At 44.1% G+C, this 19,601-nt stretch overlaps 1 protein-coding gene across 18 annotated transcripts in view; it reads right to left on the bottom strand.

The window, feature by feature from the left end:
- The window catches only part of LOC126419835 (UDP-glycosyltransferase UGT5-like), a 640,482-nt gene that overhangs the window by 271,174 nt on the left and 349,707 nt on the right, over window positions 1-19,601 (bottom strand). For 5 of the 18 annotated variants that reach the window (XM_050087074.1, XM_050087073.1, XM_050087072.1 and 2 more), the window contains exon 3: window positions 2,338-2,918. The exons of 6 other annotated variants lie outside the window; for them this stretch is intronic. In XM_050087074.1, coding sequence (XP_049943031.1) covers window positions 2,338-2,918 — 581 coding nt within the window. Of the gene's footprint in view, window positions 1-2,337; window positions 2,919-5,436; window positions 5,678-19,601 lie in introns of those variants that run through there. 7 more of the 18 variants (XM_050087085.1, XM_050087087.1, XM_050087086.1 and 4 more) reach the window with 3 other exon arrangements.

Here is a 19,601-nt window from a genome sequence, read left to right as displayed (position 1 = left end):
GTTCCAAATTCTGGAATATTCCATTCGTCTTCCCTGGTGAAGGAATTTCGGAAAACTGCGTTCAATAACTCCGCTTTAGCGGCACAGTCGTCGGTAACAGTACCATCGGCACTGCGCAGCGAAGGTATTGACTGCGTCTTGCCGCTTGTGTACTTCACATACGACCAGAATTTCTTCACAATCAAATGATGCGCCGTCACCAAACAGCACGATCTGGTGGAAATCTGGTCGATCAATCCATTATTGGAGCAACCACTGACACAACGCTACACTTGGTACAAAGACAATCGCAAGCACTGCATGGACTTGTTGTGGGAGATGCGGGTGTAACTTTTGTTCCCGCCGCCCATTTCACGTGCAATACGAGTACTTGTAGTGGGGTCCGCTGCAACGCGTTCCAGGACCTCGACTTCGCAGTCGGATGTGTGAGTGGTCCCTCGCCTCTTCCTTCCAATGAACCAGTCTCCCGCATTCGTAGATCGACAGAAATAAACACTCGTCGTAACTGATGATGCCTGTTAGGAAATCGTTCCCTGTACAGCCTTTCAGCAGCGAGGGCAACGTACTTCCCCACACACAAGGTGCATGTCAGTGAGTTCTGCGAAACTCGACCGGTTCTGCTCTATCGTACTGCAGTGTACGTTTCTGAACAGCACTAAGTAATGAATGGGTCTGCCGTTGGTTCATAGCGCGTTCTGTCGTGGGACAGAGTACACTACTGGCCATTAAAACTGCTAAACCGCGAAGATGACGTGCTACAGACGCGAAATTTAACCGACAGGAATAAGATGCTGTGATATGCAAATGATTAGCTTTTCAGAGCATTCACACAAGGTTGGCGCCGGTGGCGACACCTACAACGTGCTGACATGAGGAAAGTTTCCAACCGATTTCTCATACACAAACAGCGGTTGTCCGGCGTTGTCTGGTGAAATGTCGTTGTGATGCCTCGTGTAAGGAGGAGAAATGCGTACCGTCACGTTTCCGACTTGGATAAAGGTTGGATTGTAGCCTATCGCGATTTCGGTTTATCGTATCACGACATTGCTGCTCGCGTCGGTCGAGATCCAGCGACTGTTAGCAGAATGTGGAATCGGTGGGTTCAAGAGGGTAATACGGAACGCCGTGCTGGATCCCGACGGCCTCGTATCACTAGCAGTCGAGATGACAGGCATCTTATCCGCATGGCTGTAACGGACCGTGCAGCCACGTCTCGATCCCTGAGTCAACAGATGGGGACGTTTGCAAGACAACAACCATCTGCACGAACAGTTGGAGCAGCATGGACTATCAGCTCGGAGACCATGACTGCGGTTACCCTTGACGCTGCATCACAGACTGGAGCGCCTGCGATTGTGTACTCGACGACGAACCTGGGTGCGCGAATGGCAGAACGTCATTTCTTTCCGATGAATCAAGGTTCTGTTTACAGCATCATGATGGTCGTTTCCGTGTTTGGCGACATCGCGGTGAAAACACATCGGAAGCGTGTATTCCTCATCGCCATACTGGTGTTATCACCCGGCGTGATGGCATGGGGTGTCATTGGTTACACGTCTCGGTTACCTCTTGTTCGCATTGACGGCACTCTGAACAGTGGACGTTACATTTCAGATGTGTTACGACGCGTGGCTCTACCCTTCATTCGATCCCTGCGAAACCCTATATTTCAGCAGGATAATGCACGACCGCATTTCGCAGGTCCTGTACGGGTCTTTCTGGATACAGAAAATGTTGGACTGCTGCCCAGGCCAGCACATTCTCCAGATCTCTCACCAACTGAAAACGTCTGGTCAATGGTGGCCGAGCAACTTGCTCGTCACAATACGCCAGTCACTACTCTTGATGAACTGGTATCGTGTTGAAGCTTCATGGGCAGCTGTACCTGTACACGCCATCCAAGCTGTGTTTGACTCAATGCCCAGGTGTATCAAGACCGTTATTACGGCCCGAGGTGGTTGTTCTGGGTACTGATTTCTCAGGATCTACGCACCCAAATTGCGTGAAAATGTAATCACATGCCAGTTCTACTATAATGCATTTGTCCAAAGAATACCCGTTTATCATCTGCATTTCTTCTTGGTGTAGCAATTTTAATGGCCAGTAGTGTATTTACATGTGTACAAATAGTAAAGAACAGTCTTTATGTTTAACAGCCATAAAATAAAAGCCCTCTGATGATGCTGCAACTGCAGTGAAACTTGTCTGGGATAAAAAAACAAAATAGTGTTTTGCTAAAGGTGGACCCCATCCAAAAATACACGTATTATTGAAGGAAACATGGTGAAAAGAGCTTCGACCTCAAGATGAGTATTCGGGGACAGCCCGTTTGCTTACCTGTGGCAGCTTCTTGGGTTCCCTGACGTGCAGACCGCCGACTTCCTTCATGGCGGGCACCAGCGGCCTCGGACACCCGTGGGAGAAGTGGTAGTTGACCAGCAGCAGGGACGTACGCCTCTCCGTCTCCGACAGGCTGGGCAGCGTGCTGTCGTTCATGTGGGTCCGGAAGAGGGCGTCCACTTTCGGCATGTAGTAGAGGTTGCGAATCAAATTGAAGGTCAGCGAGTAAACTGTGTTGTCCACCCGCTCGAGAAAATTCATGGGCGTGCTGTAGCCGAGGAACGGGGACGGCACGTACGCGTACGGCATGGGGTTCCCCACCATGTGGGCCATCCAGTCGAGCCCCATGAAGGTGCAGATGGCCACGACGGGCGCCCTGAACATGTGCGCGTAGCCCACGAGGCACTCCGACATCACCACCTCGAGCACGACCACGTCGAACTTCTTCCCGGATCTGTACAGCCGCTGCACGTTCTCGTCCTTCAGAAACAGGTCGCAGAAAGCCTGTCCGTACGTTATGGTCTGTATAATTTCTACGAACTTGTTGCTGGTGCTCATCTCGAAGAAGTCTATCTCCTCTGAAAAAGAAAGAGAGAGCAAGTAGTGAGTGGACAAGTGTGGATATCAGTGGGTCCTTAACAGTACAGGGTGCTGGAAAAACGTATCGAGTATTTTGAGAGATGGCAATGATCATCGAAACATGTACACGTATCTTGTAATAAGACTACTGGTCTACAAGACCAGAAGTAAGTCTTTTCGACGACGGCATCTCACAGACAGGTTAGACGTATTTCAACATTTTAACATGCACTTGAGAATCGCTATAAAGCCGAAATCATGACTGTGTAGAATACATAAACAATTTACAGTCAAATGGCGGAAATTTCTTTCGAAAAAAAAAAAAAAGTCCAGTAAACATACAGCATCCGGACACCTATTAGCGGACGTTAATAGTGGATGTTTGACCCTTCGCCTTTACGGTGACTTGTACAGCACTCGGAATACTTTTAATGAGGTGTCCGAATGTCCGTGAAGGAAGAGCAGAAACCAGGGGACCTATTCTATATCGTTCATATCGATCGGTGTAGTTGGTTCGTTTCGGTAGTGACGTCATTTTCGGTTCTTTATCGAAATATCCTACTCAGTAAGCTTCTGAGACCTGTTACCGAACAGTCCTCCCAACCGATTTTACGACAATTGCGCCGAGAGGTTTTGGATTTCGGTGTGACCCTGTCGATCCGTGAGCTGTGGTTTATGTACACCTATAATTTGTTATTTTAAACATATTTAGCGGTTTTAGCTTTGGATTTAGTGATTCTGTTACTAAAGAATCAGCAGAGGACGCATCCTTTTGGAAAGTGAGTTCATAATAGACTATTTTCCTTTGTTAGAAATATGGACAGGTTAGGCTGTTACTGTGAATGATTACATCCAAAAAGAAAACGTTTTCTGTCAATATTCTCTCAAAATACGTGTAATTTTAATGAAAATAAGAGTTTAAAGATCATTAAATAGCAAGACACCGGCTCTGCTTACGTATATTAAATCCACATCTACATCTACATTTACACTCCGCAGGCCACCCAACGGTGTGTGGCGGAGGGCACTTTACGTTGTTGTTGTTGTGGTCTTCAGTCCTGAGACTGGTTTGATGCAGCTCTCCATGCTACTCTATCCTGTGCAAGCTTCTTCATCTCCCAGTACTTGCTGCAACCTACGTCCTTTTGAATTTGCTTAGTGTATTCATCTCTTGATCGCCCTCTATGATTTTTACCCTCCACACTGCCCTCCAATGCTAAATTTGTGATCCCTTGATGCCTCATAACATGTCCTACCAACCGGTCCCTTCTTCTTGTCAAGTTGTGCCACAAACTTCTCCCCAATTCTATTCAGTACCTCCTCATTAGTTATGTGATCTACCCACCTTATCTTCAGCATTCTTCTGTAGCACCAGATTTCGAAAGCTTCTATTCTCTTCTTGTCTAAACTATTTATCGTCCATGTTTCACTTCCATATATGGCTACACTCCATACAAATACTTTCAGAAACGACTTCCTGACACTTAAATCTATACTCGATGTTAACAAATTTCTCTTCCTCACAAACGCTTTCCTTGCCATTACCAGTCCACATTTTATATCCTCTCTACTTCGACCATCATCAGTTATTTTGCTCCCCAAATAGCAAAACTCCTTTACTGCTTTAAGTGTCTCATTTCCTAATCTAATTCCCTCAGCATCACCCGACTTAATTCGACTACATTCCATTATCCTCGTTTTGCTTTTGTTGATGTTCATCTTATATCCTTCTTTCAAGACACTGTCCATTCCATTGAACTGCTCTTCCAAGTCCTTTGCCGTCTCTGACAGAATTACAATGTCATCGGCGAACCTCAAAGTTTTTATTTCTTCTCCATGAATTTTAATACGTATTTCTTTTTTTCTTTTGTTTCCTTCACTGCTTGCCCAATATACAGATTGAATAACATCGGGGATAGGCTACAACCCTCTCTCACTCCTTTCCCAACCACTGCTTCCCTTTCATGTCCCTCGACATGTTCGTATCCATCCGCAATTAACATTTCATTAAGCGCAATAAGGGGACCGCACCATAACGACGAAAACCAGCCTCCATACTGTAAGACCACCTCCTCCCAACTTCACTGTTGGCTCTACATATCATGACAGGTCACATTCTTCAGGAATTCGCCAAACCCAAATACTTCCATCCGCTTGCCACGGGGTATAGTGTGATTCGTCACTCCAAATCTGTTGTTTCCAGTCATCCACTGTGCGGTGTCGTTACCTTAAGCGTCTGTCACCTACAGAAAAGCATGACTTATGAGAGGCTGTTCTACAATAATACCCCATTCTTGTTAACTCCTTACGGACACTCATTGTGCTAGCCGGACAGCTGGCAGCCCAATCATTCCCGCGGCTGATCTTTCCACTCCCATTGTAGAAAAGATCGAAGGCCACGCCACGGTCCTGCACCGATCCCCGTTCCGACACCAGTTTTCAATCTGTTACGAAATCTGAAAACTTGCCTTAATTTATTTGAGGAGAGCTGCCGGCTGTTGGGCGTTGAGAACTTACCTCCGGTTTCGAAAGGGTTCGGTATGAGGATCTCGGTCCAGTTGCCCGCGGTGCCACCCTGGCTGGAGGGGAAGGTGGTGACGGCGGTGACGCGGTGGCCGCGCCGCTCCAGCGCCCTCAGTTACGTCTCGGCCAGCACCCACTGGCTGCGCCCCACCGACTGGAAGAGGCCCAGCACCTCGGCCGCCTGGAGGCCTGGAGCCAGCGCCAGCAGCGAAGCCGCCAGCAGGAGGGCGTTCATCTGGAAGCACCAGGCCCCTCCAGTGTAAGTGAGGGCGCTGTCCGCCACGTAGTGGGTCATTCTGGAACTGGTGCTTCACTGAAACTTCCAAGCAGAACTGGACCGGGACTCGAACTCGGGACCTTTGCCTTTAGCGGGCAAGTGCTCAACCAACAGACTTTTAGACATACCCAAATGGCGTCTGACATAGAGAGGCATTTTACACATGTGTGAATAGATTCCAGTCGAAGAAATTTCACCATTATAAATCCACTCCCGCATGATAAATGTGTATGGAGACAATATACAGGGTGTTACAAAAAGGTACGGCCAAACTTTCAGGAAACATTCCACAGACACGAAGAAAGAATATATGTTATGTCGACATATGTCCAGAAACGCTTACTTTCCATGTTAGAGCTCATTTTATTACTTCTCTTCAAATCACATTAATCATGGAATGGAAACACACAGCAACAGAACGTACCAGCGTGACTTCAAACACTTTGTTACAGGAAATGTTCAAAATGTCCTCCGTTAGCGAGGATACATGGATCCACCCTCCGTCGCATGGAATCCCTGATGCGCTGATGCAGCCCCGGAGAATGGCGTATTGTATCACAGCCGTCCACAATACGAGCACCAAGAGTCTCTACATTTGGTTCCGGGGTTGCGTAAACAATAGCTTTCAAATGCCCCCATAAATGAAAGTCAACACGGTTGAGGTCAGGAGAGCGTGGAGGCCACGGAATTGGTCCGCCTCTACCAATCCATCGGTCACCGAATCTGTTGTTGAGAAGCGCACGAACACTTCGACTGAAATGTGCAGGAGCTCCATCGTGCATAAACCACATGTTGTGTCGTACTTGTAAAGGCACATGTTCTAGCAGCACAGGTAGAGTATCCCGTATGAAATCATGATAACGTGCTCCATTGAGCGTAGGTGGAAGAACATGGGGCCCAATCATGACATCACCAACAATGCCTGCCCAAACGTTCACAGAAAATCTGTGTTGATGACGTGATTGCGCGGATTCTCGTCAGCCCACACATGTTGATTGTGAAAATTTACAATTTGATCACTTTGGAATGAAGCCTCATCCGTAAAGAGAACATTTGGACTGAAATGAGGATTGACACATTGTTGGATGAATCATTCGCAGGAGTGTACCCGTGGAGGCCAGTCAGCTGCTGATAGTGCCTGCACACGCTTTACATGGTACGGAAACAACTGGTTCTCCCGTAGCACTCTCCATACAGTAACGTGGTCAACGTTACCTTGTACAGCAGCAACTTCTCTGACGCAGACATTAGGGTTATCGTCAACTGCACGAAGAATTGCCTCGTCCATTGCAGGTGTCCACGTCGTTCTAGGTTTTCCCCAGTCGCGAGTCATAGGCTGGAATGTTCCGTGCTCCCTAAGACGCCGATCAATTGCTTCGAACGTCTTCCTGTCGGGACACCTTCGTTCTGGAAATCTGTCTCGATACAAACGTACCGCGCCACGGCTATTGCCCCGTGCTAATCCATACATGAAATGGGCATCTGCCAACTCCGCATTTGTAAACATTGCACTGACTGCAAAACCACGTTCGTGATGAACACTAACCTGTTGATGCTACGTACTGATGTGGTTGATGCTAGTACTGTAGAGCAATGAGTCGCATGTCAACACAAGCATCGAAGTCAACATTACCTTCCTTCAACTGGGCCAACTGGCGGTGAATCGAGGAAGTGCAGTACATACTGACGAAACTAAAATGAGCTCTAACAAGGAAATTAACCGTTTCCGGACACATGTCCACATACCATCTTTTCTTTATTTGTGTGTGAGGAATGTTTCCTGAAAGTTTGGCCTTACCTTTTTGTACTACCCTGTATACTGCCTGGCGAAAAAAGTGAACTACACAGAAGACAGTGTAATTTCTTACATGTGCGCAGCATCGGTGGGTGTGTGAATGATTAGAGCTACTATTGCCTGTGACTGGTAGTATGGCATACATGTGCGCATGAAAACTGTGTACCGGACCGAGACTCGTACTCGGGACCTTTGCCTTTCTCTGGCAAGTGCTCTTCCAGTAGAGTATTTGCCCGCGAAAGGCAAAGGTCCCGAGTTCGAGTTTCGGTCTGGTACACAGTTTTAATCTGCCCGGAAGTTTCATATCAGCGCACACTCCGCTGCAGAGTGAAACTCTCCTTCTAGTGCCTCGCTGTATTTTATTTTTAATTTACATGTTTAATAAAGATTATGACGGTGTAGTACTAATGTCTGAATGCTCTCTTCTACCATGTCCTTACAGCGTGGCCGTAAGGAGAATCGTGGTTTGGGTTGAGGTCTCGGTGTTCGGTTGCTATTTCAGCTGGGCCCAAGGGGCACAAAGTACTTAGTTTAGCCCGGACCAGTGGCCATGTGTATTCCCACAGGAACATCCGTCTTGCTGTAGCTCTATGTTACTGTATACTAAGCACGGTTTGAACGACGAACAGCAGGTGGCGCTCAGGCAAATGTTGCGAATCGATTAATTCCCTCTGCATGAGGTTTTAATTGAAAATAGTGCTCAGCTAATAGCACCATTTCTACGTGCGCCCTTTCGGTTTTACAAGCAAAAACAGTCACCTTCGATCGGATTTTACGTAAAAAAAAAACAAACAAAAACACGTTTTGTGGGAGGTTTCTGAAGCGCGGCACTTCTTTACTTCAAATTTGTACGAATCGGTTCAAATTTGCATTAAGTAGACACACGGATAAAGTCAAAATAAAATCCTTTCTATCCAATAATCTTTACCTGTTGTCGAGATACGGTGGTGTAAAGTCGAACTAAATGCACTACGTAGAATTCGTTCGTACGTGAGATAAATACACGGAAAGTGAACCAAATAAATAAAAATGCATTATTATGATAAAATTAAAAACTCACTTTCAAACTGTAGTTTCATTTGGATTTTTCTGTCAAAAGCCACATCTTTTGTGAGGTTCTTTTACGCGCTCCATTTCTGTATATCAAACTTGTGTCAATCGATTCAAACTTCACAAGGAGGTAGACAAATATATGCAATTGATGGGCTTCCTGTTGTTTTGTGTTAGCTTTATCCGTTGCCACAATACAAGAAACTTCGTCCGAAAGAGAATAAGAAGACCTATACCATATCAGTCGTCGCCGGAGTCAACAAAAATCTATACCGATTGACAAACCATGATAATGGCAAAATGTCAAAATTATGATGGAGTAAGAGCTGTGAACCACAATGAAAAAGCACAAAAGAGGAGAGTATTACGTGGGCAGAGTCTGGGATGTAAAAAGCGCCTATATGTCAAGATGTTTAGATTCAAACGTCTTCGAAGCTACCAGACAAGTCTAAAAGTTAGTTTCCCTCTTTTACATCCTTAACTTCGTCCAGGACATATTCGACTTTTTTGTGCTATGATAGGAGTATCTTTCGTTCCAGTCTCTTAATGTTTGGGCCTCTCACTTATGCCCTCCTAGTTTCGTTGTCCCGTGACAGATGGCAGCAACGCAGCGCAGGAACTCCCCCAAGTGGCGTCTGACATAGAGATGCATTTTACACGTGCGTGACTAGATTCCTGTCGAAGAAATTTCACCATTTTAAATCCATTGCCGCTTGATAAATGTGTTGTTGTTGTTGTGGTCTTCAGTCCTGAGACTGGTTTCATGCTACTCTATCCTGTGCAAGCTTCTTCATCTCCCAGTACGTACTGCAGCCTACATCCTTCTGAATCTGCTTAGTGTATTCATCTCTTGGCCTCCCTCTACGACTTTTACCCTCCACGCTGCCCTCCAATACTAAATTGGTGATTCCTTGATGCCTCAGAACATGTCCTACCAACCGATCCCTTCTCCTACTCAAGTTGCGCCACAAACTCCTCTTCTCCTCAGTCCTATTCAGTACCTCCTCATTAGTTATGTGATCTACCCATCTAATCTTCAGCATTCTTCTGCAGCACCACATTTCGAAAGCTTCAATTCTCTTCTTGTACAAGCTATTTATCGTCCATGTTTCATTTCCATACATAGCCACACTCCATACATGTATGGAGACAATATATACTGCCTGGCAAAAAAAAAAAAAAAATAAAATTTAACTACACAGAAGACAGTGTAATTTCGTAAATGCGCACAGCATCGGTGTGTGTGTGAATGATTAAAGGTACTATTGTCTGTGACAGATAGAATGGCGTACATGTGCAAATTAGTGCTATTACAAGGCCTGTTAGGGTTCTTAGCGAGTGTGAACAGCGTCAGATGTTGAGTGATCAATGTGAAAGACACAAACTACTAATGCGAGACATCGTTATCAACACTTGACAGAGTTCAAAAGGGGTCTCACTGTACATCTCCATTTGGCCAGCTGGTAGAATCTGGCAATGTCCAGGTGTGACAGTGACCTTATCTTGGACCGCATGTGAACATGAGCGCAGGCATAGTCGGCCACCAGGTACCGATCGACGTCTGACGACCACAAGGGATTAGATTAGATTAGATTAGCACTAGTTCCATAGATCTTGAATACGACACTTCGAAATGATGTCGAACGTGTCAGGTTAATAAAAGGTGTCTATACAAGATATTACATTACACAAAATATTACATGACACTCAATATTCATAATTTTTAATTTTTTTTGAGGGGGGGGGGGGGGGGTTGGGAAATTTCCCACTTACTATATCCAAAAATTCATCTAATGAGTAGAAGGGGTTGCCAATAAGAAATTCTTTTAATTTCCTTTTAAATGCTATATGACTATCTGTCAGACTTTTGATGCTATTAGGTAAGTGACCAAAGACTTTTGTGGCAGCATCATTTACCCCCTTCTGAACTAAAGTTAGATTTGACCTTGAGTAGTGAAGATCATCCTTTCTCCTAGTGTTGTAGCCATGTACACTGCTATTACTTTTGAATTAGTTCGGATTGTTAACAACTAATTTCATAAGTGAATATATATATATTGTGAGGCTACAGTGAAGATTTCTGGCTCTTTAAATAAGTGTCTGCTGGATGATCTTGGATGAGCTCCAGCAATTATTCTGATTACACGCTTTTGTGCAATGAACACTCTTTTACTCAGTGATGAGTTACCCCAGAATATGATGCCATACGAAAGCAGAGAATGAAAATAGGCGTGGTAAGCTAATTTACTGAGATGTATATCGCCAAAATTTGCAATGACCCTAATAGCATAAGTCAAACGTTTCAGCAGATCCTCAGTGTGTTTTTCCAGTTCAACCCCTCATCAATGCATACACCTAGAGATATTGAATATCCTACCTTAGCTACCGATTTCTGATCGAAGTCTATATTTATTAATGGGGTCATTCCATTTACTGTGTGGAACTGTATATACTGTGTTTTGTCAAAGTTTAATGAGAGCCCATTTGCAGAGAACCACTTAATGATTTTCTGAAAAACATCGTTTACAATTTCACCAGTTAATTCTTGTCTGTCGCGTGTGACAGCTATACTTGTATCATCGGCAAAAAGTACCAGCTTTGCATCTTCGTGAATATAGCATGGCAAGTCATTAATATATATTAAGAACAGCAGAGGACCCAAGACGAACCTTGCGGCACCCCACACTTGATTGTGCCCGTTTGAGAAATTGCATCGCCGCATTGTCCGCTAAGCACATCATAACCCCGTGACACCAGAGCCTGCCATCTGAGAACAAGTAATGGACTCCTGCAACATTCTGTCTCGCGCCACACCACTGGTCGTAGGCTGGCGGCAGCCAGTTCTACCGTCCCAAGCGTACGCCGCTACCTACGATGGCCGTCAATGCCGAGTATGATGAAGACACGAGGACAGCGGCCATCCTCCCGATTTTTTGGACAGACAGAGGGATGATACAGTTGGCGTTGTGGTGTCGGGAGTCATTGGGTGTGATTTCAGCTCATGGCTGGGGGTTCCTGTGGGATCTATGAGCAATGCTATGTTGTGGACGTCATGCATAACCCTTCATGTGACATTATATTGCTGGCATTTTTCAACAGGACAACGCTCGTCCACACAAAGAGTGTGTCTCTAGGAACTGCCTACATGGTGTCGAGGTACTCCTGTGGCCAACAGTATACTGTACCCAACATAACATGGCTGAGCGAGGGGGCGCAGTGTTTCGCACACTGGACTCGCATTCGGGAGGACAACGGTTCAGATCTGTGTCCAGCCATCCAGATTTACGCTTTTCGCGATTTCTCTAAATCGCTCCAGGCAAATGCCGGCATGGTTCCTTTAAAAGGGCACGGTCAATTTCCTTCTCCACAATCAGAGCTCAGATCTGTTGAGTTACCGTAACATATGCATATGATGTTACACAAACTTTAGCATAACTTATGGGCTTTATGTCAACTGTCGCTATCATATTCTACAGATTGCTTTTAAAAAAAATTTTTTGTACTTTTTTACCCAATATTCCTTGTTATCATTTGCGTATCCCACAAAAGACCACCAATCATTCGGTGGAGCCCGCGCAGCATCAGCGCATGCTCGAGCCGTCTACGGGTAAGCTGTTTACTTCTCTGCCTTCAGTATGGCCAACGCAAGCGGCTGCGTACCATGTTCGCGATTGAGTACAGACCGTAAAAGCGTTAAATGCGGTTTTCAGGTTTTGCTTTTCCGTCAATAGCCTTCTACTTGACGGGTTTGCCCCAGGTAGAATATCCATCCATTTTGTGGCAACCACTTCTTGGTTTTTCATTCTGCCCCAAAATTAGGTCTTAATAGTTTTTCATTTATTGTCTCCTACCAATGGGTCAGTGTATATCTGAGGCTGTTATTCCTTCTCGATTTACTGTTATACAGATGTTCACATGAACACGTCGCTTTTAGAGACACAAAACCGGTTGTGATCCGATAGTGGACTAAATACAGCAGAAGCGGCTTGCACAACCAAAAAAGTTGCTTGCTATGAGCCAAAGGCTATGACATCATTATGCTCTATGATGGTGATTCGGCGGTTTTCGCCGGCCGCTGTGGCCGAGCGGTTCTAGGCACTTCAGTCCGTAACCGTGCTCCTGCTACGGTCGCTGGTTCGAATCCTGCTTCGTGGAATGAATGTGTGCGATGGCCTTAGGTTACTTAGGTTTAAGTAGTCCTAAGTTCTAGGGGACTCATGACCTCAGATGTTAAGTCCCACAGTGCTCAGAGCCATTTGAACCATTTTTTCGGCGGTTTTCCAGAACCTTCTTGTTTGCATCCTCAACACTGTCATCAGTAATTGACGTGCTAGGGCGTCCAGGTCAGTCGTCGTCTTCAACGCCTTCTCGACCCTCATCATTTGCATCATTCATAAACTATTGTGTTATTCGTAGGAGCCGGCCAAAGTGGCCGAGTGGTTAAAGGCGCTACAGTCTGGAACCACACGACCGCTACGGTCGCAGGTTCGAATCCTGCCTCGGGCATGGATGCGTGTGATGTCCTTAGGTTAGTTAGGTTTAAGTAGTTCTAAGTTCTAGGGGACTTATGACCACAGCAGTTGAGTCCCGTAGTGCTCAGAGCCATTTGACCCATTTTTATTCGTAGTATATCAGCCAAAAGCTAAAGTCAACCTGTCGAATGTACCGCTGCAGTTTATTCCGTTTTCCACGCAAAATTTAATGCAAATTCTTTGATCCACATTTTTCGAAATTAAAAATACGCCGAGCGCTCGAAAACAAGCATAACCTTTTCGATTGTCAACAATACACTCAATATTCAAAACAGCTGAAATGCAAACACATGTCAGGAAAATGTGTATGAACAAGCTAACAAAAATTTAAAAATCGAATGTACAAAGCCAATGAAAGTAAAAAACTCCGTTCCTTTTTGATCACACCTCGTACACATACTAATGCTCAGATGCCAGTTGCGTTCTCAGCACCAACGGTGAAATGTGCAACCGGCGAGATAGAAAATATCCCCAATTTGGTCTTTGGTTCCATAGCGTAACATATGAATACACTCATTACAGATTGTGTTAACTCCACATAAAACTAATAGGCCAGAGCTTTGATCCCATGAGTGAGGTTCAAATGGTTCAAATGGTTCTAAGCACTATGAGACTTAACATCAGAGGTCATCGGTCACCTAGACTTAGAACTTTCTGAATGTGAATAACACCTAACAAACAGCCTCACTAAACTTTACGAATATTTTAAGATATAGGGACTTAGACCCAGTTTCTATAAAACAGAAGTATGTATTTTCCACCTCTCCAATCGCCTAGCATCAGCAAAGGTCCACCTACGGTTTGGCTGTCGTGGCATAGTCAAGTACAACGGTAAGCTAAAGTACCCCGATGTCACTTTAGGCTCTTGATGTAAACACCTTTCGAACACAGCTAGGAAGGTGCTACAAACGCGGGTGAACATGGAGGGGAAGTTGGCACGCAGTACAATGGGAGCTCAAATGGTACAAATGGCTCTGAGTAATATGGGACTTAACATCTGAGGTCATCAGTCCGCTAGAACTTAGAACTACTTAAACCTAACTAACCATAGGACATCACACACATCCATGCCCGAGGCAGGATTCGAACCTGCGACCGTAGCAGCAGCGCGGTTCCCGACTGAAATGCCTAGAGCCGCTCGGTCACAGCGGCCGGCCATGAGTGAGGACCTTGAACTTTTGCTCGTATTCGTATTACGCCAGCGTACCACGAATTTGATGCTCGTACGAGTAGTCCTATCAAGCGTTTCTTTTTTTCTTCGTCTTCTACTTTTTATATCTACCTAGACATGTCTAACTCGTTTGGCACATCCATTCGAAAGGGATCACATACGGGCATAGAGTATGAGGCAAATCAGCGACAAACAGCGGCATTCATGATGATTACGCTGCCTGCATAGGCACTGGAATTTCTCCTCGTCTCTGCGTACGCAAAGTTGCATGACTTGTGTATCACACAATACTTAACGCTTTTTTGAATGACAACATTTTCACCATCGTCCCCCTTGCTTAATCTGAATCGCCAGATAACAGTTTCGACCTCAGACCGATTTATCCGGTTGAAGATTTTGTACTAGAGCTATTGGTCACATTGAAACGGGCCAATCAGAGCCGTTTCACAAAAATGAGGGCTGCAAGTATGGACACACGAGAGATTTAACTCCACTTACTACTTAGCTAAGACGACACCAAGTCTCTGGAGGAAAGACAAGCTGTTATAAAGAGTTGTTTGTGTTCTCATAGCGTCTTTTCACACCTTTCTGCTGATTGGTTTTATGAATGGGTGATTGTGCAGAATGAGTGATTTTATTTCAGAATTACCAAGTGCAAGCTAGATCTGCACTAAGGTGTATGAAACCCGCCAACTCAGCTAATGAAGGGACATAGCAGAGAGGTTGGTCTGGTACATTACATAAACTATGTAGTAAATCGTAGAATTATCTGCAGTATTGGTAACGTTGGTAGGAAAAGAAACGTAAATGAATATGTAAGAAGGAAAGTGGGAACCGACGAGTTTTCTTTGTTTTTTTGTTTCGTGCTTTCTTTTGCACGTAATTAGAGCCACACAACATTCAATGTTAATCCATTGTGCATTTTATGTGCTTACATCATACAAATTGCATTTTCTAAGTAATAATAATTATTTGATCGCGTAGCTTCTGCACTTTTATGGAACCAAGGCAATTACTTTTGATGCAAGGACAGTTTTATAGTCTTTTGCACTCAACAGAACGTTTTTCATGATCAAAGGTAAGAGTTTCCTGTTATTCATAAATGCGAAAGTTGTTTATCAATAACAAAAACACGTTGTATATAAGTTCAATGAAGTATTGATGACTGATATAGCAGCGTTTTGCGATTATTGTATTTCACCATTTTCTTGAGAAAATAGTGTTTTCTTTATTTTCTTTCTAAAAATCCCTCTCTTTCACGTTACAAACCAACAATTTTCGAATAAAACCTGAATTAAATTTTGAGTTTTAATTTTGCTATAAATATTGTCTACTTTTAAGTAACAGACAGGAGGATAGCTACGGATAGAACAAAAATGTTCCATAGGTTAGCCAACCCTTTATATATTCTCACTCAGTTTCTCGATGGTTCATCACTTTCTGTTTTTAGGGGAATGTAGTAAGTCAATAATCGCATGTGTGTAGAACGTGGCCGGTATGAGGTAGTGCCTGACAGGTATGCAACACACCAAATGTACAGGTAATGTGGGGACGACCTTAACTTACCAAAGCCAGTAGGAAAACTTCGCTAGTCTACGCTCCACGATAACTTATGGTAGTTTTATATCCGTAGTTCTGGCGCATTCAAGGAGTGGAATTGGTCTAACCTCACCAATGGCACTTCATATGCCCTCCCCCGTTACCGTCCAAACGGTGAGTGAGCACGGAGCACACTTACTTTTCGGTAGGTCATGCACTCTCGAGATGTTTAGTTGATTTCTGGATTTCGGTATTGCAATGTGGGTTATTAATTCTTAAAGGTGTTTCATATATCTCTTTCAGCTGTCCTACGTTAGGGAGTATTAGCTGGGTCCTTTTTTGTTCTTTTTACCGTTTTGTGAGTGCAGATAGTAAGTTGGCACGATGTGGTTTGCTACCTCTGAAAGACGGCCAGGCGGACCTATAATACAACGTGTGCCTAGGTATCCACGAGCTGATTCCTTATTAAATTCAATGTGTGATTTCTCGCAAGGTGTGCTACGTTTATTCCATCGTAGTTAACGTTGCTTAATGAGATTTCAGACCATTACTCCCTGGACCCCGCACGTGTTGCCAGTGTGGGACTGAACTTCCCCTCAAACAATCGAGTATTAAATTGCATGCGACCTCCGCGATCGTTCTTCGTCGCATCATAGCCCTTTATCGTTCTTCGTCGTATCATAGCCCTTTATTTATTTATTTTTTTGAATGCTAAGATACTTGTGGATTCTGGAGATGGACGAATTATCTTTGTTAAGATATGACCAAGCTTTTTTTTTTTCGTTAGCTATTGCATTACGCTGTTATTCCTCTTTCAGTACGTGAACCTTCATTCGGTATGAATACCTACTTGAGTATGGAATTTATCTCCATTGTCCAGTTCGAAATTTGTACCAGTTTGTAGTGACACATATTATTCGCCCATACCTTCCCTCCTTGGTTTCTGAATAGATTCGTTGTAGGGCCTACAGGGTTAGTTAGAAATTAACGCCGTCTTTTTCCTCACTTTGTGTTTGAATGGTACAACGAACGTCTTACCTACGCCATTTCTCCCTTGTCTTCTACTACTCACATTTGCATGACTACTTTGAAATTCATACTTTATTGCCTGACGCAGGATCGTCGAACCACGTCCACACTTTTTCTCTACCATCTCACTTTCGAACAGTGCGCGAGGAAAAACGAATACTTAAATCTTTCCGTGCGAGATCTGATTCCTCTCATTTCGTTATGATGACCACTTCTCCCTTTTTTTTCACGTTCAATCGGAAACTGAAACTTCGTGAAAAGATCTTTCCGCAACGAAAAACCGCTTTTGTTTTTATAACTGCCACCCCAACTCGCGTGTCATATCCGTGACAGTCTCTCCCCTGTTTCGTAATAATACAAAACGGGCTGCCCGTCTTTCAACTTCTTCCATGTTCTCCGCCAAACTTACCTGTTTAAGATCCCACAATGCACAGCAGCACTCTAGCAGAGAACGCACAAGTGTAGCGCGGGACCAGTCTGTTCAGTGGATATGTCGCGTTTTCCAAGTGTTCTGCCAATAAAACGCAATCTTTGGTTCACCTTCCGCACAATATTGTCTATGTGATCGTTCCAATTTAAGTTGTTCATAACTGCTATGCCTAGGTATTTGGTTGAATTGAGAGAGTTTAGATTCGGGTGGTTTATCGTGTAACCGAACTTTAACGGATTCCTTTCAGTGCTCCTGTGGACGATTTCACACTTTTCAGTATTTAGGGCCAATTGCCACCATTCGCACCATACAGATGTCTAAATTATTTTGCAATTGGTTTTGATGTTCTGATGACTTTACTAGGCAGTAATTGAGAACACCATCCGCAAAGAACCTAATGTGTGCTCAGATTATCCCTAAACTACTTAGTTACATTTGGAACAGTAGAGAGATATCAGTTCCGTTTTACTGAGTGACTTTCCGATAGTTTTTACGAACTACGTACGACGTTTCCACCCGAAATCACGAATCGAGTCAGACAAAAAATGGTTCAAATGGCTCTGAGCACTATGGGAACGTCTAAGGTCATCAGTCCCCTAGAACTTAGAACTACTTAAACCTAACTAACCTAAGGACATCACACACAACCATGCCCGAGGCAGGATTCGAACCTGCGACCGTAGCGGTCGCGCGGTTGCAGACTGTAATGCCTAGAACCGCTCGGCCACCACAGGCTGGCAATCGAGTCAGACAACTGAGTCGATACTCCATTGCTGCTTTATATAGTAATTCCGGTCCCTGTTCCATTCCGTAGTCTGTTCCCGACCCCTCAACGAGAGATGTATGTGTGTACCCTGAATACGGTCATTTAAAGAATGTTCTGTTATCAGAACCCAACCCTAGATCTGTAGCGTCGCCTTCCACTACAAGCTTTCCTCAATGTCCTAGTTATCCGATGTGAAAGTTATCATCAGCGATACATATCACAGGCCATACTCCATACACTAATGTCGTATGATGAAGGTGCCGAATGTGTCTTGATCAGAGCGAGGTGGAGAAATAGCCACATCGGATTAGTGATGATAATCTGTGACACAAAGATACTCTTCTAAAACACGCCCCTATTTATTTGGCGTCACCACCTATGACTATGTACACAGTCCATTTTCTTACACCCCAATTTCAACATTACTGAGTACCTTCAATATTTACTCTTACCCCTGTTGCAAAGAACACGTCAAAAAATAGAACCATATTCTCGTGTACATAAACATTTCATGCCATACACATACGCTTTTCAAGGAATGAAATATAACATTTATGAGACGTCCCCTTAGAAAAATTATTGAATTACTGTGCTGATAAATTTCTTACATTATTTGATTTTCAAACAGCTGAGCAGAACTGAACGTACTCAGACATTTCGCATTTCGCTCTTTACCTATTCTGATCAACACTAAACTGACACACAACATTTTTTAGCGCAACGCAATCTGACTTTGAATAATCCCTACAAAAGAATGGCCCTGGCTAAATTAACCTATACCTTTCACAAATCACTTACCTCACAAAAATCTTCGTTACTCGAACTACTGCAATACAGCGAGCGCCACTTCTGCCAGCTAAATAAAAGATTCAAACTACTGAAGGCACTAACTACTGATAGGCATAGTTAGCAAATGAAAGATTTTGATAGAGAGCAAACAATGTATTTACCTTAATAGTGTTCAAAAGTCATAATATATATATATCAGTCCATGATATCGAATATTACAAATTTACTCTCTCTGATAGACACACGTCCGCATCGTCCGCTCTCAAAATTCCGCCATCTCTCTCCCCACATCCAACACTGCTGGCGGCTCACCTCCAACTGCGCAACGCAACGCGCTGTTAACAGCCAACAACCCAACACTACAATGGCGAATATTGCAACAATGCCGACCAGCCTCAGACTGCACACAGCAGAGTTAGTGATTTTTATACAGAGCGCTACGTGGCGTTACCAATAAAAAAAAACCTAAGCAGCCTACTTACACATTATCTTGGATAATCTTCGGAAATAAGTGTCCTTTTGATCCACAAACACGCTGCAACAGCAACTGACCACCTCGGCGTGGGCAGAGCATATGACAGTGTACACAAACATATAAAAAAATAATCAGTACCAAAACTGTTCAAGAAATAGATATGCACGTGGTTGTTCACTGTACAAAGTCTGCATCACAAACACAGACACACACACACACACACACACACACACATATACAGGGTAATTACAAATTATTGAAGCGATTTCACAGCTCTACAATAACTTTATTATTTGAGATAATTTC

Source organism: Schistocerca serialis, chromosome 9 (genome assembly GCF_023864345.2).
Source record: "Schistocerca serialis cubense isolate TAMUIC-IGC-003099 chromosome 9, iqSchSeri2.2, whole genome shotgun sequence".
NCBI classification, from domain to species: domain Eukaryota; kingdom Metazoa; phylum Arthropoda; class Insecta; order Orthoptera; family Acrididae; genus Schistocerca; species Schistocerca serialis.
The sequence above is the reverse complement of the archived record's forward strand: the minus strand, read 5'-3'. Positions and strand labels throughout refer to the sequence as shown.